The following is a 25,000-nucleotide window of genomic DNA, read 5'->3' as shown; positions in this document are numbered from 1 at the left end:
GCCATAAACACATGTATGCACACACTCTATTTGTTGTAATAAAAATATAATGTTCATAAATATTTGCAATATCTACAATAAAAAATGAAAACTAAGTGTTCCCCTGTAAGGGAAAAATAAGGTATATCCACACAGTGGAAGTCAGGAGTGCTATTTTTTTAATGGAAGAAATATCTGAGTGTTGCTAAGGAGTGATCTACAGACAGCATGTAAGGCAGAGGGGAAAATCAAGGTGAAAAAAATGTGTGCCGTATTCCTGAGAAAGGGAGGATGTACATGTACTCTCTATATTGGCATCACTGTTTCTCTCCATACATGTTTTTATAATGGGGGATTTAGATACAGTGGTTTCTCTATAGGAGGGAAAAGAATATTGAAGATAGTGGGGACAAGCACTATCTATTACATTCTTTGAATGTAATTTGTCTTACAGTTTTGACGCTGGATTCATTTTAGTATTTAACATAATTACAAAACAAATTTAAAAGTCATGTAAAGGTAAAAACACAGGAGGAATCAGTGACCTAAGTGTGCAGTCACTGTACATGACTCTAAATCCCCATGGGGACACACTGAACGATAACACACACCAGGAGCTGGACACTGCTGTCAGTCACCATAATTCAGCGATGACGCTAGTATCCTAATTACTCTGGTGTGTGCACTGTGAGCTAAGACAAGGGAGTACCTATGCTGATGTCACTCAGTCACAGGATTCTGGACGACAGGAAGCCACAGCAGTTGCTAGATTAGTGACTTGGAAGAACCATTCCTAGCACTGAAGATGAGCTGGAAATGCCAACATAAATAACGCTGTAGTTTTATGCACTTTTCAAAAAAAAGTGTATATTCATCTAGGTCTAGAAACAGTGACCAGCCTAGTAATAATGAACACACCGAGAGGCAAGAGTGTAACTGTTACAGGGCAACACAGATATAAAACAGGTTGCCTGACTGTGGGTCCTCATCTGTGTGCTTAAAGGAGACTTAAACTGTAGGCACACAAAAAAGGTTAATCAAAGGTTTATTTACAAGGGAAGGGGAAATGAGGAAATGAACAACTCAGGGAAAAAAAGAGGGAGATAAATTCTTAAATGTGTCCTACTGGTTCTGCCGACCTGGAATCCCAAGTGACCCACTGACACCGACACCAAACCTATCTGGCCAAGAGCACGAGCCGAGAGAGCAAGACCCGCTCACATGGCTGGTTAAAGTCACAAGCCAGAGAAAAATGGCTGCTTAACTCCTCGCAACCTCCCTTTGGGGATCCTGGGATTTGTAATTCCCAGTGTCTTGATGGAGTGGGGGTGGCGTCCACAAAGCCTGTATGGAGTTTGCTCAGGACAGCCTTTCCCCCTAACATAACTTCTACATACTATTTTCTGTTAAAGGAATCAGGGCTCCTTAGAAAAATGGCCAATTCCAGGTCACTGGCAAGAATCAGAAGAAAAGTCCAGGCTATCTTGTTCTGCAGAAAGCCTGGCTAATGTGTGCAAGGGGTTCATTGTAATATTTTCCTTTACTTCATATGTTTGACAACTTCCATAACAAAGAAGGTTTACAAATTTTAAAAAAAGAGAGAAATAAATGTTTTTATAAGGGCCTTGAGTGTGAATAGACAATTTGAAAGTGGAATTTAGAATTGATTCATAGATATAGTTTTGTGAAACAAGAGGGTTCTCAGTACAAAATTATCAATTAAAATATTAAAAATGGAATCTCCAAATCTTCAAAATGTTTCCCTGACTTTTGAACCCATTTGCTAAAACTACAAAAGTGTGATACCATTCAATGAGCTTTCCTTAAAAAAATGCACATATATAATGTCCTCAACGACTGACACATACATTATGCAAATCTTAATAAAAATATTTCATTGTTGTCAGATACAATTAAAAATGAGTATCACAATTCACAAAGTTAACAATGCAAATAACCCATTCCTTTTGAATCTGTGCATAATTTTGAGGTAGATTTTTCAACTATGATCAATTAAAACTAAGTACCAAAATAAATTGAACTTAAAACCTCATCACTGAACCAAGGAATCATACAGTTTCAAACCACAGTACAAAATCAATGAAGCATCTGCTGTCATTCTCTATGCATATATACATTATACATGTGAGTATGCAATGAGGTGGGAACTCCCCCACTTCACTTCACAATGGGGTGATGATCTAAGCATAATTTCAGAAAACATGTGGAAGCTACTCTTCCTGACCTCATATTTGGTCACAGAGTCCTACATTTGACTCTAAAACACAAGCAAGCAGAGAAAAGAAGTAAATTTGACTTCATCAAAATTAAAAAAAATTGTGTATTAAAAGATGTTAAAAAGAAGAAGACAGCACACAGAATGGGTAAAATGTCTGCAAACAATATACCTGATAGAAATTTAGTATCCAGAGTGTATACAGAACTCTGGTAACTCAGCAATATAAAGACAAACAACCCAATTGAAAAATGGGCAAAGGACTTAGCTATTTCTACAAAAAGCTATACAATGGCAGACAAACACGTGTGAAGATCTGATATCCTGGATACACAAGATACTGGAATTGTTATTGGAAATGCAATTAAAACCACACTGAAATACCACTTCACACCTAATAGGATGGTTACTCACAAAATAGGAAAATAGCAGGTGTTAGTGAGGATGCAGAGAAACAGCAACCTTTGTAAGTTGCTGATGGGTATGCAAAGTAGTGCAGCCACTATGGAAAATAGTTTGGTGGTTCCTCAAAAAGTTTAACATAGAATTGCCACACCACTGACTGATCGCACTCCTGGGTATATATCTAAGAGAAAAAAAAAAAAAAAAAAAAAACTTCTCCACACAAAAACCAGTACACAAACATTTACAGCTGCATCAGTCACAAGGCAAATTTTGGAAACAATGCAAATACACATCATCAATCAACATATGAATGGAAAAAAGGCAGCATAGCCACACAATGGAATATTACACAACCATGAAAAGGAACAAAGTACTGACACATGCCGCCACTTGGATGGACTTCAAAACAGTATGCTAAGACACAAGTAACATATTTTGTGATTCTTTTCATGTGAAATATCTGAACTTGGCAAATCCATGAGTCAGAAAACAGACTAGTGGTTGCCAGGAGATAAGGACAAGGGATAATGGAGTGTGATTATCGTGGCCGAGGGAGATTATTCTGCAGTGCTGAAAAAGTTTGAAACTAGAAGAGGTGGGTGGTCATTGCTTAACAATATGCATCCATGAGATGCCACTGAATCATACCCTTTAAAATGATTAATTGAACGTCACACCAACTTCATCTCAATAAAAACAATACACATAATAGTAGTATCATAGTATTAACAGTGCATATAACAGCATTAATAGTGCAAGCAAAGGTTATTTTATAATGGTGAAGGTAAAATATATTTAAAATATTGAGTATTTTAGCTTTATCTCATTCTTTAATGTTTTATGCATGTTCTTTCATATATATTGTGTCTATGGGCAAAATTCTTAGCAATGGGGAGCACAATTTAAAAAATTGGGCAGTACTGTGTTAAATCCAGTATAATAAATTTATACCTTGCAGGGTAAAGCCATCGATGAACTTTATGTACTTTAGCCAAAAAATATTTAAAAATGTATTTCAATGTCTTTCTGCAGGTCCTATATCTTCTAATTCAACACAACTCCTTCATATCCTACTCCTTTATATTTTTTGTTATCCAAAAAATTAACATTTCTTGCCAACCAATGGACAAACAGATATTTGAAAATACAACTTCTTAGGTAAACCTATGTCAACCCAAGCTTAGTGAATCCAAAAGTATGTGGACCCAATTACATTGACACTTTTCCTTCTGTTCTTAATTAGCCGTAGAAATGAGGGGAAATGCGCCAGACTCACCCACGCAAGGCAGCGAGTATCCCAGCTCGGGGTCATGGAGGAACTGCCGGTCGTTCAGCCTGGTCACGCAGTATAAGTGGAAACAGTCCAAGCAGATCACGTGGCGGTCGCTGCACTGGAAGACCAGGACGGGGCTCCTGCGCGGGCAAAGACAGACACTGCCTTTAGTACTTCTCAGGCTGGAAGGGCAGCACTAACCCTAACCCTTTCTGTAACCCTCAGAGGCACTTAGGGCACCTCTGAGTGAAGGCCTGTGCCCCTAGCCTTGCTCTCACACCTGCTAAGGCTACATCTTCAAAATCGGATGTGCCCCATAAATAATAACAAACATTGGTCTTCTTACTTTTACATTTTCTATGGTAACACATTTGCTACTCAGCTGTTAAAACCCCTGCTCAGATACAACCTCTCTACAAGCCTCCCTTGACTCATAATTTAACTAACCTATTAACCCCCCATCCACATACGTGTGTGCACGTGTATATTTCTATAGATCCACTGCTCATCGTGGTGCCGGTATGTGTCTGCTCTTATAGACAGTGATCTTGAAAGTAGACTGTGGATACATTTCATTGATATTCTCATAGTGCCTGCAATGTAAGTTCCTAAATAAATGTTTCTTAGATTTAATTATAATATATGGAATCTGAATTTCCCCAAAGTCAGAAGAAAAATTACTCTTGCACCAAAGTAGTATATTAAACAGTCACTCATATTTCACTAGCAAGTAGAAAAGTAGAATTTAGATATAAAATATTATCCAGCAGAGATTCTTCTACACAATATTGTCTCTTGTGCCACGCCCATGCCAAGCAAATGTGCAATTTCTTAAATTCAGTTTTGGAGATTACTAATAAATTGATATGTACAGCTTCTAAAAAGTTTAGATTTCCCCTAAAATGCTCTATGGAAAAAGCACTTCCTGAAAGCCATGCATTTTTGCTAGCAAATAAATCACAGGAGTTTATGACAAAAAGCAGACAAATTGAATACATAACATGAGATCAGGCCCAAGGCAATTTTAATAGCAAGAAAGTCATTGAGGTTTATTTAGATGAGTGTATTCTTTATGTAATAGAGCCAAATACAAGGTATTTTTCATTTCATACCCATTTCTTAAGATATAAGAGATGTAAATAAGCCCTTTATCCAGAAAAAATAAATATTAATATGGGATGATTATTTTTAACACTGAAAATTTTTTCAAATTTCTGTTTTCCCATTTATTTTGAAGCAGTAACTAGTACGAAACAAAATGGGGAAAGTGCTGGCATCTTGACACCGTGGATCCCGAGGACCCCAGGGAAGGTAACCTGGGCCGGAGCGCCCCGGGGCTGCCTGTGCTTCTGTCCCCGCCGCCGAACCCACCGACGTCTCACAGGGCCGCCGTCACCACGTCCCAGGCCTTTCTCAAATAGCCACTGACTGTCCTGAGCCTCCACCTGTCTCTCTCTTCAGCATCCCCTCAGGGCAATGACACCGGACCCCCAACTTCCACACGTCATAAACACACCCCACGCACGCTGGGTCCCCGCAGAGCAGCCGCCTGACCCCTCCTTCTCTCCAGAGCCCCGTTCTGTGAGAAACAGGCCCCATCCTGGCGCCAGCAACAGCGTCTACTCAGCCTTTATCGACCCGGAACTGCTCCCCACATGCGGAGACACTGCAGAGATGAGAACATCTTTTGTATAGGCAGGTGGACAAGAACCTTCACCACTACCCTACAGGAGAAAGGAAAGTCCTCCCCAGCCAAGCCAGTCAGCACAGCTGCCTTGTGCTCCAGAGGAGAGGGATGGCGCGTGACGACGCACAGCCTTCGGCTGACCAAGCATGTCGTTCCCCTCCCGTGAGGGGGAAGACTAGAAAGAATTTTGTTTGGCGTGTACACAGCAGCCCACATGTACAGCTGTGCCCGTCAGTTAGAGAAGACATGGCCCAAAGGAACTGAGACTTTCTAGATGGTTCCCGCAACAGCCTCCACTTCCCCGACGCCAGCCTCTCAGAGCGGTCGATGCACTAGACGCAGGGGTCCCCGCATGAAGGATCCGATGTCTGGGACACGCAAGGACACACTCAACGAAATAAAGGCCATCTCGCCTCTCCCAGCAAGGAGTGAAGCCGAAGCCACTTGCAGAGACGCCACAGAGGGAAGCAGCTTCTCCCGGACAAGGGAGAGTCCTAGAAGCAAGCCAGGCTGGTACCAGCTCGCTTCAGCCTTGCCCAGAATATGGGCATGGAGGAAGGTTGTCCAGGCTGGCAGGTAACTGACCCTCATCATCAGGCAGAGCAGGAGCTGTGGTATCCATCTCTGTCCTCTAATGGCAAGTGGACTAGAGCAGTGGCGAGGGCTTGAGAGGTGCATGGGGAGCTTGACGTGGGGGCCCTTTAGAATCACCTCTTGCAGGAGCTCACAGCAGCAACACTTATTACAAAAACTAATAGACATCAGAGAGGACTCCAGCGCAGGTTTACCTTGAGCGAAAACAGGAGGCGTGGATACCCGATGAGAGAGGCCGCGAGGTAGCGAGAGAGGAACGCAGCAGGGCCCCGGGTTACAAGATACGCAGATGAGACCCGGGTAGTCACGTCGTGGGCAGATGCTGTCCCGGGCAGAGTGGGGGGCTGAGGGCAGGCTCCGGGACAAGCAGACTCAGGCTCTCCCCAGTGCCCCCCACCTCCTGACTCTGTTTCCACAATAGTAAGGCTGACCAGTGGGTCCAAGGAGAAACGCAGAGATGACCATGTGTGAGGTCCAGGACCAGGTCAGAGGACACTGCAGATCTGCCCGTGCTCTCTGCGGGTGGCCTGACCTGAGGGACATCGGCGGCCACTCTCCCCTCGGACCATCCTCCGGAGGAGCCCAGCGGCCCAGCACGGAGCCTCCTGCCCACAGCCGGCTCTGGCCCGAAGTCCCCACTCCCTCGGTCACCGCGAGGCAGGTCCTCCAGCCAGGGTAAGCTCTCGGCCACTGTCGCCCTGGCTGCCCTCCCCAATGCTACTCCGTGACACTCCCCGAGCAGGGACTGTCCGCCTGAACTGCCCCCCACGTCCTGGCCCAGGAAACCGGCGGTGGATGTGACCAGCTGGCTGTCTTCCTTCAGAAACCTTGAGAACTCCCGCGGTCATCTGAAGCCACTAGGTTTGGGGATGATTTTTTATGTGGGAATATAGTAGCCACACAAGGTCAGAGGAAGAAGGGACCCCCTTAGACAGCACGCCTAAATGTGTGAATTTATTTATTTTAAAAATTTATTTATTTATGCATAGAAGAACTGGGGCGCAGGCCAGAGGTGTGGGGTTGAGAGGATTCACCAGAGAGAGAGTGGGGAGCAGAACAGGCAGATCTACTGAAATCCACTGCTGAGGGAGCAGCGGGATGACAGGAGAGGTCTGCAGCACCATGTGGGTAGCTCCCTGGCCGGGGATTGAACTCATGCTGCAGAGGCTGCAGATAGCTTCACAGTGCTGTGCTTATTAACCCATGGTGCCACCTGGAAGTCCCTAAATTTATGAATTTAGTGACATTAGTGGCATTTGAAAGGGAACAGAATTCCGGCACGTGGAGCCAGAGGAGGCTTCGAGTTACCCTGGCCAACAGGTATCTCCATTTACCCTAGAAGCAAAACTCAATAGTAATATATAAATAAACATACATTATATATATATATATATATATATATATATATATATATGGAAAGTGCAGTGAAAAGCGATGATGCTAGAATTACTCTAGAACATGTCATTAAAGAGATAGAAATGAAACCCTCACCAGGCAATCGTGGTCAGTGAGGCTGTGTGTGGAGCTGGGGGTGATGTTAAGTGAAATTAGTCAGAGAGTGAAAGATAAACATCGATGATTTCACTCATCTGTGGAGCATAAATCATCACACACACGCAGGCAGAATGCAGCAGGAATAGTCTCACTTGGTGAGACAAGAAGGGGAGACCAGGGGAGGGAGTTGGGGATAAGGGAGGGCAGCGGAGGGGGGTTGGCACAGCCAGTCTGGCTGAGCCTGAAGGAACAGGTGCACCTGCTGAGGAGCACGACGTAACCTCAAAATCAAAGCTGAAAATAATTCCTCATTGAGGGAGAAAGTCCTTAAATTCAGCTAACAACTGACCCCTGAAAATTCCCGTCATTCACAGTAGAGTAACACAGACACTTCACCCCTGGTGACCTCTCAAAGCTCTCCACAAACTATTTGTGCAGGAGCAACTGTGACTCCTGGGAATTTAATAAAACATTTGGTTAGATAAAAATAATTAGGGGAGGAAAGTTCCCCCATGAAATTACTTGAATGTGTCCTCTTAACAACTCTCACTTTAAATCCTTTTAGAGACAGCTGACAAACAATAAATAAATGGAATCTCAGAAACCAGATACACTTTCCTTGCCTGCGTTACCTACTCATTGCCCCGCGCGCCACGGAGGAGGAGGAGGCACCCACCACGCTCCCGCCTCAGAAACGCCAGAAACGCCCTCACGCGTCATAGTTCATTACTTGAGTTAGTCAAGTGAGCGATTTCAGTCACGGGAGAGGCTCCTGATCCGAGCTACTAATTGATAGACTCAACTTTGAGAAATTAAAATAAGCTGCAACAGTTGAATGACCTTCAAAAGTCCTTCCAGCAGCCAGGTTGAAAATCCTGCCGTCAGTCCACTTGCCCATTAGCCGGCGTGGAGTCCATCCCCGACAGCCCCGGCAGGTCCCAGGCAGCTCCTTAACTACCCTGCCCCTTCCCACCGCCTCGGCCCCGCCAGGTCCGCCCCGCTGCACCGATATGTCCTCCTGGGCTGCAGGGCGTTGGCACCAGCCCTGGCCGGGACACCGCGTTTACCCCACGCGAGATTCCTCGTGGCCGAGTCTCCGCAGGGCTCGCTTCCATCCACCCTGCCAGGGCTTCCCAACAACCGCTACCGCAGGCACCGCCGTGTCCATGTCACCGCAGCAGGATGAGGTCCTCCCACCCAAGAGGTCCTAGTCCCAGAGGCTGAAGACAAATGAGTAACTCTCTCCTAGTATAGTGTGTCCACTGGGACAGTTCAGAGCCCCCCCCAGGCAGCCTGAGGGGCCAGCGGGAGCGCCAGGACAGCTCCATCCATGTAGACAAGAGATATTGAGCAAACGAAAAGGCTCCCCTTGTTTATAAAGGCTTTAAATAAAACCTTGGGCCTCGCCAGTGGTGCAGCAGGTTGAGCGCAGCGCGGTGAAGCTGTCTGTAGCCTCTGCAGCTCGGGTTTGATTCCCGGCCAGCCAGGGAGATACCCACATGGCGCAGCAGACCTCTCCTGCCTTGCCCGCTGCTCCCCTCAGCAGTGTCTTCGTTCTGTCTGCCTGTTCTGCTCCCCGCTCTCTCTGGTGAATTGTCTCACCCCCCCATGCCTCTGACCTGTGTACCCCAATTCTTGGATAAATAGATCTTAAATAAATAAAACCTCAGTTAGTGATATAGTGAACATGTTTCAAAATGGTCAAGAGAATGTAAACGCCATCTCTTTTCCTGAATGACAAAATTCCCTTTTCCTAATCCCCAGTCAGTAATGCTACACCCCACGTGTGGCATTAAATGCTAGCGAATGAGAGCATTTCTAGACTCAGCACTTGTCCTAAAGGTTGCTCCATCCTTAGTGTGCAGTTTTATTCCTGGAGATTCACTTGGTTTTGTGCATCCTGTGGTTATAACGCTCACCCAGTTACTCCCTTACGAGCTTGTGACGTGACACCTTCCCGCTCCTCGGGAGCATTCAGCCTTGGGACACAACCTTGCCCACACGCGTGTCAAGAGCAACGGTTCCACTAAGGCTTGCTTGGTGGCCAGCTAAGGGTTTCTTTATTCAGAATCCCCTTACCAAGCTACTGTAGCCCTTTTGATGTGCTGACTTACTCTACTGTCTTGTAAAACAACCAACATTCCACGTAGCAACTGCTTTTTCTTTTTCACACTTTTTTTCCCAATAAATACTTATTGATTTGGAGAAAGTCTTACAAAATCAGAGCTATAATAGAGTTGCGTAAAGATAGAGAGTAGAAGGATAAGGCTTTCTAGAGCATAGACCAGGTCTCCAGGCCTCAAAGGCCTGCTCCCTCTGGCTGAGCCTAAGGCAGCACCTACCCTGTCTCCACCTCCTCCTCCCACCGGCCCTTGCAGTGCAGGCAGCACCTCTGCTAGGTGCTCACCGGTGGTGCTCACCACGGTGGGGCTTGGCCACGATCGTGGTCTGGAGCCAGCGCAGTCAGGCTCCAGCTGCTCCTGCTCCCTCGGCTCCCTCAGTCAGCTCTGCGCTCCAGGCCCTGCCAGATTCCCACAAATCCTTCCGTGCTCTCCGGTGGGTCTCCCGAGAGCTGCCGAAGCACCTTTCCCCTCACGCTCTTATTCCTCTGTGCAAGATTCTTCCTGTCTGTCTTCAATTTTCAGGAAGTGTCAAGGGTCCCCTCCATCCCTCTTCTTTCTGGAAGGCTGTTCAGTAAAACTCCACTAACGCCGGTTCTCCCGCTCGGCCTAACCCCCCGCACTGCTTGTTTCCAGAGAGAGACTTTCATACACAACTCGGCCGTTGACCTCGTCCTTTCTGCAGCTCTGTCTGCTTCTGAGCCCGAGTGAAGCCCCTCACCCCAACTCCAGCGCTGGCGCCTGTGCTGGTGGGGAGACCCCTCGCCCCGACACCAATGCCCGCGCCTGTGCTGGGGGGAGGACTCACGGTTCTGCTTTCTAAGTTCTGTCTGACGGTGGAATAGCTACACCCGGGCACTGCGGGGGAATTAGAGAAGCAACTCAATCCGGTGTTGGGCAGGTCAGCAGTTTCCTGACAGAAGGAAAACATAAAGTAGGGTCCAAAAGGCGAGAACGTGCTAACCTGACCAAGACACTGGGAGGAAGGACGTACGGGCAGGAGGACCAGAGCAGGTTCTCTACGACCTGAGCAGACAGGGTGAGGGAAGAGGAGACCTGGAGCCCTCACTGGCTTTTCAGGCTTTTATTGGGATTTACCCGGTGCACAGCAGGCAGGGGTGTTGCGGGGCCCGGAGGCTGGCAGGCTGGCAGGCCTCCCAGCCCCCAGCAAGTCTTCACTCTTTCTGGGCTCTCCGGGGTTCTCTGGTGGTCTCTGCTGCTCTCGTGGTTCTGCTCTCTGCTTCCCTGCTTCTTCTGGCGTCCCCGTGACACCACCCTTATAAGCCCAGTCTCAGCCCAGGTGTGCCCACTTACACATGCCCACACCCCACTCCAGGTGCCGCCATCAGGCATGCACTCAGGACCACAGGATCCATCATCCATCCTGATGGCGGGAGGGCAGAAAAGCCTGATGCTTTTTCACTTACCCTACATAGGAAAATACACATAAAGTAAAAATCAAGATCAACAAGCGACTATAAACCAGAGACACACTACAGGGTGGGGAGGAGGGGGTAGGATCAAAACAAGGGGGTGGGTATTGTACGGAGACTATGACCAAGAGGAAAATGCATACGTTGTGCAAAAATGAAAAATGATATAAAAATAAAAATATATAAAAGAAAAAAAAAAGAATTAAAAAAAAGAAAATACGCAAGACACGGGAAATGGACGAAACCAGGCAGGGCCAGGAGCTGCGCGCATTTTCACAGGGTGCTCCCCTCTTTACCACAGGTCTCAGATCCTCCAGAAGTTATGCATGAAAGTAAAATAAAAGGATGCTACTTCACAAGCTACACACATGAACTCATCCGTGTTTATATAATATAATCAGTGCAGTTGAATTAGGTTCTATTATTAGAACATTTTAGAGCGTTGATAATAAGCAGGCTATGTAAAATAAAAATATGAAGTCACAGGCATAAAAGGGAACTCGTGGATTATTGATTTTTCCCACTGGTGTCAGTCTTCCAAAACATTTGACTTGAGTGCAGTTTAGCTATTTTTTTTTTTAAAGATTTCTTTCTTTATTTATTTATGCAAGCACTGGGTACAGTCGAAGCACGGGAGGGTGAGAGAATTCACCAGAGCCAGAGCGGGGAGCAGAGCAGGCAGAAGGACCAAAGTACAATGCTGAGGGGAGCAGCGGGCGGCAGGAGAGGTCTGCGCGCCATGTGGGACCCTCCTCCGGTGGCCGGGGAGCAGCCGGGGATCGAACCGGCGCTGCAGAGGCTGCGGGCAGCTTCGCCACCCAGCGCTCAACTGCTGCGCCACCGGGGAGGCCCGCAGCTTAGCTATTGTAGAGCTGACATGACGACTGTTGGCAGGCCAAGCCAACATGCAACATGCACCGTGAGCTTCTAGAAGTGTTAGATTGTAAACATTATCATTTAACCACAAGTATTAGAATTAAAGAGTAAACTTTTTGTTTTCAAAAAGTGAGTTAAATGCTTGAAAGCAGAGTCCACCCTCGTCTGCCGTAATTCATGACAAGGACGTGGCTTACCAGCCGCCCCCTTCATCCTCTGCTTTCCGTCTTGCTTCGGCTCCAGATGCTGACAGTTCTTGCAAACAGTGCACACATCATACCCCAGCAGCTGTTCCACGTAACAAAATGAAATGAAACACTCCAAGGGGTGTTTGGGGTGTGCAAGGAAAACGGTCTCATGAGAAAGGATGACATCACTCTCCCACCCTTCGCCTTACAGAAATAATTTCAGTTCTCAAAACTGTATTTCTAAAAGCCCATTGCTGGAGACGACCGATGTTCCCTCGCGTGCAAGTGCTTCTGAGGAGGGTCCCAGAGCTCCCCCCGGGGGGGGCGCACAGCCAAGGAGAGCGGGCGGAGGCTGCAGAGGGGACTTTCCGGATCCCTCATGTGCACAGAGCTGTTGGGTGCCCAGCGCTTTAGCAGCTGGTGATGCCTCCTCCAGCCCACACTCCTCATTCCTTGCCTTTGTTTTTTCCTTTGTGAAAAACAGCTGGAAGCAGATACGCCCAGATCGACCCCAAGAGCCTCCTGCGAGATTGAGAGATGAAGACAGATCTTGTTTAGATAAGAACCCCACTGTGAAATAAATTGTTCTAGTGTCTCCCCAAATCTCATGACAGGAAATATTAATGGGCTCAGAACCATTCCAGCGGGGAGGAACGTTAGGAGCTATTTAGCATAAGGAATTATTACAGACACGGACTGGTTGGAAACTGATGGGTCTCTGCGGCCGGCTGCAGCCGCCATGGCGCGAGGCTCTTTACTGGGTTTTCGTTCATCCTCACCGGGACTGAGGGCGGGCGAGCAGGATGCCGGGGCTTCTGTGCATTTCACCGAGAAGCACTGAGAAGCGGGTCCCCTGAAGGAGTGTAGTTTGAAGTAAAGAACCCACCTCAGAGGCAAGAGATGCTTCAAATGTGCGACGCCCTTCCGTCGGGAGGGCACCGCCAGGTCCACGCAGGAGGCGAGGAGACGTCCTTTGTGCTTAAAAACATTGCTCCAAGGTCATGGCACGGCAGGCGCCAGGGAGCCACGGGCCTGGGGAGGGACTGGGGAGAAGGTGGTGGCAGGGCCCAGGCGGGGCGCGGGAGGCCGTGCAGGCAGCTGGGCGACGTGGCCCCTGCTTGTCTCCTGCTCGGCTCTTCTCGCTCTAGCAGTTGGGGCTTTCTCCATTTTTAGGAACCTCAGGACCATCCAAGTCCCCAGATCCCAGGGACCACGGTTACCAAGTTCATACCTTTCAAATTACTTTCCAGGGAAATGGAGACGCTGGTGGTTTCTCAACAAATTTAATTGAAAATCTTGGCCTTTGGCTAAAATTAAATAACAACGAGCCTGATCCTAAAAGAGGACATGGACAGAAGTTTAAAAGCATGGTTCTCTTACACACCCAGCCACTCTCTGCTGAAGCCCCCTGGAGTGCTGGCACCGGGCACAACTCGGAGCACAGGCGGCCGAGGAGAGGCCCTGGCACCCCGGGCGAGCCGGCTGCCCCAGACAGTGAGGCGTGAGGAGGACGAGGGACACCTTCAGATGGGCCCTGACACGGACGGAGCAGCAGGGACGGTCGGCAGCAAAGCTGACAAGATTCACAGATGAACTGAGACCGAGGAGATGTGGGTGTTGCACCCAGCTTCTTCGAAACATTTTATGGGGCGCCCCGAGCGGGCTGGTTCCCTGCTGCCCCTGCTTTGCTGACTGGATCCTCGGCACGAGCACACCTTCGGGAGGGCAGGGCTTGCTCTGTTTCCTTCTCTGCCCTCTTTCTCGCTGGCATCAGCCGCGGGAGTTAGGCGGGGCACAGCGCATCTGCTGAACGGATGGGTGGGCGACTGCCAAAGCCCCGTAGCAACACATCCCCTGGAGACGACTCGTCCCACAGCAAGGGCGTGCCAGGCGGGCACCAAAGCCCGTGCCCAGAGCTGCCCACACTTCTCGGCACTGCAGTATATGGCTCTAGTCCCGGCACGGGCGACGCTGGCGGACAGAGGACAAAACCAACGGGAGGAGAAGCAGAACTGGGAATGTGGGGGGAGGGTTGACTCCCTTTCTAGACACATGAGTGTGGAAGCCTTGGGGTGTCAAGTAACCACGTGCAGGTCCTGATCCTTTGGCTCGGGATGGAGACCAGAGCTGGACACCGCGCTGGACACCGGCAGCTCATGCTGGCGACTGAGCCGTGGGCATAGGTGGGGTCAGCCCGGGCAATGCACAAAGCTAGGAGGGGAGGTGGCTCAGAAGGGCCCCCCGGAGGACAGGGTCATTGCATGTGACCCGTTCGATTACGGCATTTCGCTGCCTGTGCTGGAGACCTGAGAGAGTCTTACTTTCTCCCAGTAACTGACACTCCCAGAAACATCCGGGATTCCTGGATTCCCATCACTTTCAGTTGTTAATGTCGTGTTGGTCACTGGGTCTGGGACCAGGCCCTTTGCAGCTTGCATCTCGCACTGGCCTGGAGGAAGCCAGCAGGGGCGCTGCAGCTGCTGCAGGAGCTGGCACGGCAGGGGACCTCCCCCTCCTGGGCTGGGCCGACTTGGGGAGCCCAGGCCTGCGCCGTGGCACGCCGTGCAGCGCTCCCTCTCTCTTCTCTGAACCTGCATGGGATCCGCACGCTGGTGGCCATGGCAGGCTCTCATCCCTTCACGCAACACGGCTGTGTGGAGGGTTAGATGATGTGCAAGACAGCGGTCTCCCTCGCACTGAAGGAGCTGGTTGAACAAGGAGATGGCATTTTCGAATAAGGAGCCAGTTACTTGGGGTGACAAAGTTGGCGAGCAGGAGGGAGAAGGCCAAGTCTGGAAAGTAAGAGCGGCTCCCTGGAGGAGGAATCATCTCCTCCAAACAGAAACCAGGGCGACGCTGCTAAAATCAGCCAGGCCATCTCACTCCCGCCACTGAATCCCCGCAACAGCTCCCACAGCTCAGCCAGAACAAAGACCCACACCCTTATGGCGGCGGCGTTCAGTCCTCTGTCCTGACAGGCGCCCCTTCCGGCCCCCACTCACTGCGGTCCAGTCCCAGAGAGCTGTGCTGTCCCTAAAGCTCAGCGTCCTGCTGCCTCAGGGCCTTCGCGCTGCCACCTTTGCAAGGGGCTCCCAGATGCTTGCACAGCTCACACACTGACCTCTTGCACGACTTTTTCCAAATGTCTCCTTCCCACGAGCCTTCCCTGATCATCTTATGACGTCACCCCTTCTCTGCACACCAAACCCCATCTTGGTTTATTCTTTCTCTCTACGGTAGCCACCACCCTGTGCAACACACCTGCATGCTGTTCTCGGGGCTTCCTCACACTGTCAGGTGACTGCCCTGGGAGCTCCCCGGGAGCTGCGTCCCTGTCCCCTTCATAGGCTGAGCCACCCGCCCCTTGACCTGAGGATGCTGCGCTTCCACAAGGCACGAGGAGCAGCTACCGGTGAGGGGAGCACTGAGCAGATGAAGCAAGCAGAGCCACAGGGAGCCCGGGGTGGGGAACCTCCCACTGTGGCCTGCGGTGATGGTCTGTGGCTGTTCCCCCTCAGCCCCAGGCGCTGTTTACCATCTGCCTCTCTGCTCCAGAGTGGAAACTCTGTGGGCGGGACTGGTGGGCTGCCCCCCACGCCTGGACAGAGCAGGTGCCTGATCCCCAGGAGTTAACGTACGAGGCAAAGGCTGCGAGTCAGATTCCCAAATGCAGCTTTACCAGTCACAGGCCTTTGCCCTGTTTCACTAAGGGGAGGAAAGAGAAGTGAACCCCACAGCAAGTGGGGTGTGGCCCAGCACTCCAGTGGGCGTGGGCCTGCTCAGAGCTGCAGGCACAGCTCCCAGTGACCCCAGACACTCGCGGCCCCAGAATTACCACCCATGCTGGGCAGATGTGAGAACAGGCTCGATGCCACACAGTAGTCACAGGTCGGGCACTGTGGTGGCTCAGGAGGGTAAGGAGGGGCTCCAAGGCCCTGCCTGTGTCCCAGGAGACGGAGGCCCCTCATAGCACACTGGGCCTGTGAGAAGAGGCTCGGCCTGGTACACTTGGGGAGGCGGGGGCAGGACCTGGCCGGCGGTGCTGTGGCAGCAGCAACGGTGGGGGGCTGCCTGTGCTTGCAGAATCCAGTGCTCAGGGCCCTGGGTTCTGCAGGGGTGAGGCTGGTGGCCTTGTGCCCGGGAGCCTGCAAGGACATCTGAAGTCTGCCTCTGCCAAGTGTCCCAGAGTCCTTGTCTCCCCACGAAGCAGAAGGAAGAGGCAATTTGTTGCAAGGACTGAAGCACATCCTGGCAGGTCGAGCACCGTGTAGCTGCCACAACAGCTGCCTGCAGGCTGGGGAGGGCGCTGCGCTGCCTCTGGACATGGCCCAGATACCATGCTGGGCCATGTATAAAGCACTGTATAAAGTTACCAACATCTTCCAGTATTGGGAGGATGCTTCTAGCTTCGATTTCCCCCAAACAACTGCTGTCTCTTACCTGCTTGAGCAGAAGGGCCAAGCCCATTACTACCCGTCAAAGCCTGGCATTTTCCACTTGCAAACAGGTTTTCATGACTTTCTGCTTTTACAGATAAGAAAGTCAGGCGTTAATTGAGGCCACATTCTTGTCCGCGGTACAGGGGTGGCATCTGTCAGGCAGTGGATGTCAGCTCGTGAGCGGTGAAAGCTCGGCTGCCATCCTGTCCACTTAACTGCACTTCTGCATTGCTGCCCCGGCGGCGAGCAAACACGGAACACACTTCACAGCGGGAGGCATCTGTGCACGGGCATGAATTTTCTTCCTGGGCTCCTGGAGAATCGGAGTCTCATTCTCAGCTGCGACGTTCCACTGTCTTCCCGGCCAGGAGATCCCCTTTCTCACTGCCCCAGCGCTGCTGTGCCCAACATCCCCGAGTTGACTTTGGTGCTACAAACACCATAAACCAGGGGCGTCAAGGAAGGGGCCGCCCCTCCGGGTTTCAGAGGACTGTGACCCTGGGGAATGGAGACTGGGCCCTTTTTGCTTCCAGAATCGTGACAAATCAATCTGCGCTGTGCTAAGCCCTCCAGTTTGTGGTCTTTCGTGACAGCGACCCCAGCAAAGTGATCCACTTGTGGGGGGTGTGCATGTGTGTGGGGGGTGTGCACATGTATGGCATGTGTGTCCTGTGCTGGGCCATGAGAGCTGTCTGGACACTGAAGGATTCAGGACACGGAGCACATCTTATTCTCAAAGTGCCACTTGATTAATTAAACATAAGCCTCGCAAAATTGCACTGAGAAAAAACATGAAATAATTATTAGTGCCCCTTAATTCTGCTAAAGATTAGGCTATTTTTAAAGTTTAAATAACACTTAGGGGCAAATCACACTAATGAAGACAATCTCCTTGGAAATCCAGAACCACCCTCCTCGCTAAGTTCACGGGGCTCGCGGGACACCCAGTGGGGTTTTACTGAAGATTCCTTAGGGTTTGAGAACTTCTTCAAATCTCTCAGTTCATCCTGGGAGATTTTCTTTACTGTTCAATACTAAGCATCTCCCCACCTTGATTATGGTATCTGAAAAAAGATTATGGGGGGGGGTCCGTGGTGACAAAGGGGTTAAGCACCGCACTATGAAGCAATCTACAGCCTCTGCAGCACGAGTTCGATCTCCGGCCAGGGAGCTACCCACATGGCGCAGCAGACCTCTCCTGTCTCCCCGCTGCTCCCCTCAGCAGTGTGTTTCATCAGTCTGCCTGTTCTGCTCCCCGCTCTGTCTTTGGTGGATCCTCTCCCCGCCCCCGCATCTCTGGCCTGTTCGCCAGCTCTTCTATGCATAAATAAAATCTTTAAAATAAAAAAAGAACTTAAAAATAAATAAATAAATAAATAAAGATTATGATATTGAAAAATATAGTCTATTTTTATATAACCCCCCACCCCACTCATTTGCCCGGTGCATGCTCAGCCACGTCCGCCTGACATTCAGGCAGGGGCTCGGGGGCTAGTTTGTGTGTGACCTGACCTGGCGCTCTCATCCTCTGGCTGACTTTCTGGAGAGCCCCCACGCCCCGGCCACTCTGCCTCCACCACGCTCTGGGGGAGGCCTGCCGCTGGCACGCTCACGGGGTAGCTCTACTTGCTAAAGAATAGGGACAGCTGGGTGCTGGCGGGTCAGCTGCACTGCTCAGCACAGGCCTGGGGCAGGAGAGAGGGGCTGGGTGCTTTTGGGCCCCAAGCACACAGCTCTGTTCCATACTAGGGGAGCTAAGAGCCGAGTGTTCCATTTGCATCTCAGGCTTCAGTGTGTTAAGCAAGGCCTGCCTGGTGCAAAGGACAGTCCCCAGGGTGGTCCCTGCTTCTCTGCTTCACATGAGGGTGTGTCCCTGGGCAGGAGGCACTAGAGTTAGCCGCTGGGGACTCGGATCCTGTCTGTCCCCCACTTCCTGGCTTTTGAAGCAAACAAAATGAAATCTCCAATATTTACTCCTGGAGTGCTTTTTTGATCTGATTCTGGGCACCAGTTCAGCTATGAGTCTGTGCTGGGGGCTGGGGGAAGGGTCCTGGAGAGCAGCGTCCTTGTCCTGACGAAGCAGAGGCGAGAGTGGCCGAGCAGCACCGTGGCCTGGCCTTGCTCCTGCCCAGCCTCCTGCGCTTAGCGGGCAGCAGGGGGAGTGGTCAGTCAGAGTCTGCGCAGAACTGAGAGGCCCCTCAGGTGCCAGCCTCTTTGCTACTGCAGCCAACTGACAAGAAATGACCATCTTCCTGGGCTTTAGAAAACACGAGAAGCCCCTGGAAGGGAGAGTGGAGCCGAGAGGAGGAGGGTAAGGCTCGACCTTGTGCAGGACTTGGAGGTGATGGGCACCATCGGAGGTGCCCCTGGCCGCAGGGCCTAGACAAGACCACAAGAACAGCCAGAAGGTGGGAAGGGGCTCTGCCCCTGGAAGACGAGCCTCAGAGCCCCAGGTGGGCACTCAGGAAGCCCCCAGGATCTTGGGCACCCAGCAGAGGGTTGTTCAGAAGAACCGATCTGATCCAGCTGCCAGGTGCCGAAGGACAGCCATGGGAAGCAGATGTCAACCCCGGCCTCTGCCCCACTCTCTGGCTACGAGGACACCCGTGTCCCCTCACCACCGACATCCTCATCACACGTGAAAGACTCTCCCAGGCAAGTCCAGCTTGCAAGCCCGGCAGCAGGGGCTTCCGCCTCTCTCAGGGACACCACTCAGCCACAGCCACACGTACATACCCACGTATTCATAACTTTTATTTTATTTTTTTTAAAGATTTATTTATTTTATACAAGAACCGGGGTACAGGCCAGATGCGCGGGAGGGTGAGAGGATTCACTAGAGCCAGAGTGGGGAACAGAGCAGGCAGACTGAAAAAGTACACTGCTGAGGGGAGCAGCGGGCGGCAGGAGGCCCCATAACTTTTATTTTTTTAACTAGTGCTGGATGTGACCTATCATGGAACTTTTTTTTTTTTAAAGAATTATTTATTTATTATTTATCCATTTATTTCTTCATCCACACAAGCACTGGGTACAGTCAGAAGCGCGGGAGGGTGAGAGAATTCACCAGAGCCAGAGCGGGGAGCAGAGCAGGCAGAAGGACCGAAGGACACTGCTGAGGGGAGCAGCGGGTGGCAGGAGAGGTCTGCGCGCCATGCGGGACCCTCCTCCGGTGGCCGGGGAGCAGCTGGGGATCGAACCAGTGCTGCAGAGGCTGCGGGCAGCTTCGCAACCCAGCGCTCAACCGCTGCACCACCGGGGAGGCCCTCATGGAACTTTTGTGTGTGATTTCTCAAGTCTGTGTCTCGGGTTTGCCCGGCAGGAGCACCTTCATCGCCGAGGGGCATGAGAGGGGAAGGGCCATTATCCATCACTCCCTTATACACCCCTGGTGTTTAAAATATTTAAAGTTAACAAGAAATGCTGTTTCCAGATATTTAGATTTACAATTTTTAAGTATAAATCTTGTTCCAAGAAGAGAACCACTGGGTTGTTGGGCACCAGTGGAAGCCATGTAGCATCCCTATCGATGCTAAATTTACTCATTAAACAACAGTGCACCTGTAATCTACGAGACTGTAAGGTACTTAACTGAACAGCATTGTTCAACAAAGGGTCAAGAGGTGTGTAGCTTTCTCTTGCATCTTTCAGAGAGTCATGATGAATAAACAGCGATGTTAGGGGTGTGCACGTGTGCATTGAGGGAGAGAAAAAGCAAACAGGATGAAATGTTAACAGCGGGTGACCCTCGCCAGCGGGTGGAACTGCATTCTTAATATTTTTTCATCTTCTCTATAAATTTGAGATTATTCCAAATAAAACCACAGAGGATTAAATTACATCTTTAAATTCTGTTAAAATAGGGTAACTATAATAAACAGCCTATTGTTCCATTTTCAAACCAAGCTACCTATTTCGGGGGAAGGGCTTCAAAAAGATGTTGTGATCATGAAAAATGAAAAATAATTAAAGTTAGTTTACTGCATTATCAAGATGACTACAAAGACCATAATCATTTAATGTGAAAAGTGAAAGCACTGCAGGGATATAAAATGCTCTTGCAGTTGTGAATAGAGACTGGATGGCTACAGGGATGTTTGGGGGTGATCTGTAAGCACCCGGGCCTCAGTGCCTGTCGCCAGTCCTCAGGGGAGCAGAGTTAGCAGAGGAGGCTCCAGAAGCATCAGTGCAGGACATCTGCACTCAAAGCGGGGTGGCCAGGGTGAGGCGCTGACCACAAAGGACGGAGGTGAGATGCAATTTGGACCTCCATTTCTGGTGACAATAAATCCAAATATTCTACAATAGAATCTGAGGGAGATATTGGGCTGAGGAATGTAGATCTTGGAATTACTGGTGTCATCTGAGTTCTGGAAATAAAGTGGGGGAAAAAAGAGGACCAACTATTCCAGTTGTTTATCAACTTATGGTCCTGAGTAGCCATTTTTCTTATTAAGGGAAAACAAAGTGCTTACAGATGTTTTAAGTTTACTTAACATGCAGTAGTCAACTTAATCATTTATTGATTTTTGGACACTGAAACATGCATCATTCTATATTGAAAATACGTGGATTTTTCCCTTGATGTACTTGTGGCATTGTTCATAGTTTAAAAATACTAAAGACACATACTATGAAATCAGCAGACTATAGGAAAATAGCTGAAGCAAGGTTACCATCTGGGATTGCATACCTGGGTATGTTAAACCAGCTTTAAACAATCAAAACGAGTGAGTTTGTTTCATTTAAAGTAATGTGACTAGGGTAACCCCTGGTGCAGGGGTTACATCTCGGTGCTATCAAGCTATCACCAGCCACCGCAACATGAGTACAATCCCTGTCCGGGGAGCTGAGCCACATGGTGCAACAGACCTCTCCCATCTTGCCTGCTGCTCCCCTCAATAGTATATTTCAGTAGATCTGCCTGTTCTGCTCCCCACTCTGTCTCTGGTGAATCCTCTCACCCCTTGCTCCTCTGGCCTACACCCCAGTTCTTGTATGCATAAATAAAATAAATCTTAAAAAAAAAAAGTGACTACCTTGAATCCATTGGAAAACTTAAAAACATAAATAAAAACAGGGCTTACTAATAAACTTTTAAATTACATTAGGTAAAACATAATAATAAATAGGTAGCTAAATAAGTAAATAAGAAAAGTTCAGTAAAACATAATAATGTGCTAAATAAAATGTAACAATAATAAACTTCCTGCTAGGAAGAAGGAGAAAATATAGTCTAGGCAGAGAGAGCAACATCTGTTAACACGGTATTTCTCGCCAATGGGTTCAACATAATCCCTTTAGAAATATCAGTAAGTTTTGAAGAAATTGTAAAACTAATTCTATAATTTGTATGGAAATAAGATGATCTACAGTAGCCAAAAGAAATCTGAAAAAGAATAGTGAGGGGCTTCGTCTCCCCGATGACAGGATTTATGATCACCCAGCTCACAACAGGCTCTAAGCAAGACCAACCCAGCGTCTAGGGAGGAGGCTTCACTGGGATTTTAAAAGAGTTTCGAAGTAATAATTGTGTCTTAATTGCTCAAAAATTTTACAAAACCTTCTGGCGAAACTGACAAAATGAAAGAGACTTTTGGACTTCACACGGGGCGACAGCCCTCGGGTCGTGGAAAGACAAGGGCAGATAAACAGGCCCCTGGGCAGAAAGCACCCGGAGGGGCGCCCACATGGCTGAGTGGGAAGGGGCCGGGCACAGGGCACCCACAGAGCGGCTGGGGTCCCAGCGTCGCCCCGACACAGACACTGTTGGGGAATGGAGCAAAGAGCTAAAGGCCAGCGGGAGCACCGAGCTCCTAGGTGGGACAGAGTTAGAGAAACTTCTGAGTCACCTTGGGGGAGATGATTTCTAGATGATACACAAACAAAATTGAAAAACAAAAGCAAAAAAAAAATCAATAAATTTGTGTTCATCAATAGTAAAGTCGTGGCTAAAAGACATGATCAAGAAAACAATACGGCAAGTAACTGAAAGGGAGAGAAACCGTGTAGGTCACCCGTCCCGGGACTTGCGCGGGGGTTACACGTGATCCCCACAACTCCATGCTAAGAAAAAACATCCCAATAAAGTAATAGACAAAAGGTTTGACTAGAAACAACAGCAAAGAAAACACCCGAACCGCAGCCACACAGGCGAGCAGGCCCAGGACCTCCCCAGACACCAGAGGTGCACACAGGGCCGCTCCAGCCCCGCGGCGCCAGCGCCCCACCAGCAGCTGCCTGGACACTCGCGGTCTCTTAGCAAGTTCAGTGTCTGGCAACACTCAGCTCAGCAGCCACTGCCCTTGGCCAACATCCAGAGACAAGGACGTGGCCTGTCCACGCAGGTCACGGTGGCGGTCTCATGACTCAGCTGAACAGGGCACAGCACTGGGGGGAGTTTTTACAAGGAAGACACAAAGCTGGGTTTGTTTATTTGTTTATTTATGCATGCAAGAGCTGGGGTACAGGCCAGAGGTGCAGGCGGGTTGATGAGAGGACTCACCAGAGAGAGTGGGGAGCAGGACAGGTGGATCCACTGAAATTTGCTGCTGAGGGGAGCAGCAGGAGACAGGAGAGGTCTGCTGCTCCTTGTGGGTAGCTCCCTGGCTGGGGATCGAACTCAGGGCATAGTGATGATAGCACTGAGACTTAATTCCCAGGCCACCATGGAGGCCCTTTAATTATTTTTATACGTGCAGAGCTCACATACATAAATGTTCACATACTCATGCATAGGCACATTTTGTATTCTGTTTTTTAATGTAATTTCTATTTTCATCTTTCCAGGGAGAGCGTGAGCCTTAGGATTTGATCAATTCCATTTTTACAATGTATTCCCCGTGCACTGAGACAGAATTAATCTGGAATCACACAGAAACTCCTGACACCCCACCGCTACCACTTCAGAAGGGAATGAATAGAAAGAGAAATCGATGTGTGTTGTGTATTCATGGACTTCTAATAAACTCTGGGCGTCAATCCTGTGAGTTTCAGGAGGATCTAACGGGGTGGTAGCCCTTGAGTTCTATGGCGAGAGCTAGTAGCCCCTTCCACGGGCAGAGGAGTGAGTGCTGACGGGTGCTGCCCACAGTCCAGTCCAGTCCCAGGGCCTTAGATCTGCTCTGTGGTTTCCCCACTGACCAGTGATGAAGCAACTTATTCCAATAAGAAGTTCTTAGAGACAATATATTTCCACCTTACCATGTTAACCATGCCTTCCTTGCATTAAATGAAGTAGAAAGTAGATTGAGTTACAATGTGCACTGCTTTTCTTATGTCACTGTTCATTTCTGTACAGCAATTGGTTTCTCCCCTCGGGTGTAGACCCCGTAGTGTTAGGGGGAAAAGGCTGTCCTAAAGCTGATTCCACACAGGCTTTTTGGACTCCACCCCCACCCCAGGCCAAAGCCAAAGACACTGGGAACTCCAAATCCCTTCACCACCCAAGGGAAGGTGGCTGGGACCTGAGGGTGGGGTTCAGCAGCCAGGTGGGTATAAAGCCAGACACGTGGGCTTTGGGGGACCCCCATTTTGGCTCCCCGCCAGATCGCAGCGTCCGGCCAGCTCTGAGAGTGCCTTTGGGTTTCCAGGTCGGCGGATCGGGTAGGACGCATGAAAGACTTTATTTCCCTATTTTCTCCCTGAGTTGTGCATTTTCCTTATTTCCTTTTCCCTTGTAAATAAACCTTTTATTAACCTTTCGCGTGTGCCTGGAGTGGAGTATTCATAAGTCCCTTTAAAGCGCACGGGTGAGGACCCACAGCCAGGAAACTGTTCAATATCGGGGTTGCTCTATAACAATAGTTCTCCCACCACATGTCGCCAGTGACCCCTCACCACAGTCCCCGTCCCCTGTGCTCTCCCCTCCCCTGCTTTCGACCCTCCGCTCTGCTCTCCCTTGGTGGGTACCTCAGATTTATGGCCCGCTTGCTAGCTCTCTCTTTGTCTTCACCTTTTGTTCAGTATCTCTATATTTTGCATATAAGTGAAGCCATCTGATATTAATCTTTTTCCTCTGGCTTATTTTGATTAGCATAATCCCTTCTAGTCCATCCACGTTGCCGCAAATGGCCGAGCGTCTCACACCATATACAAAAATCAACTCAAAATGGATGAGAAACTTGAATGTAAGACCTGACACTGTTAGGGGAAAAGGAAGTCCCAAAGCTAATTCCATATAGGCTTTGTGGACTCCACCCCCACCCCAGGTCAAAGCCAAAGACACTGGGAACTCCAAATCCCATCACCACCCAAGGGAAGGTGGCTGGGACCTG

General features: G+C 49.4%; 1 protein-coding gene across 1 annotated transcript in view; it reads right to left on the bottom strand.

Moving 5' to 3' along the window:
* The window catches only part of PRKN (parkin RBR E3 ubiquitin protein ligase), a gene marked incomplete at both ends in the record, with an annotated part of 806,365 nt that overhangs the window by 295,881 nt on the left and 485,484 nt on the right, over positions 1–25,000 (bottom strand). Inside the window, one exon of the mRNA XM_084228791.1 lies at positions 3,897–4,033. Coding sequence (XP_084084917.1) covers positions 3,897–4,033 — 137 coding nt within the window. The remainder of the gene's footprint in view (positions 1–3,896; positions 4,034–25,000) is intronic.

This window comes from Talpa europaea (assembly GCF_964194135.1).
Source record: "Talpa europaea genome assembly, chromosome: 2".
NCBI lineage: Eukaryota > Metazoa > Chordata > Mammalia > Eulipotyphla > Talpidae > Talpa > Talpa europaea.
The sequence above is the reverse complement of the archived record's forward strand: the minus strand, read 5'-3'. Positions and strand labels throughout refer to the sequence as shown.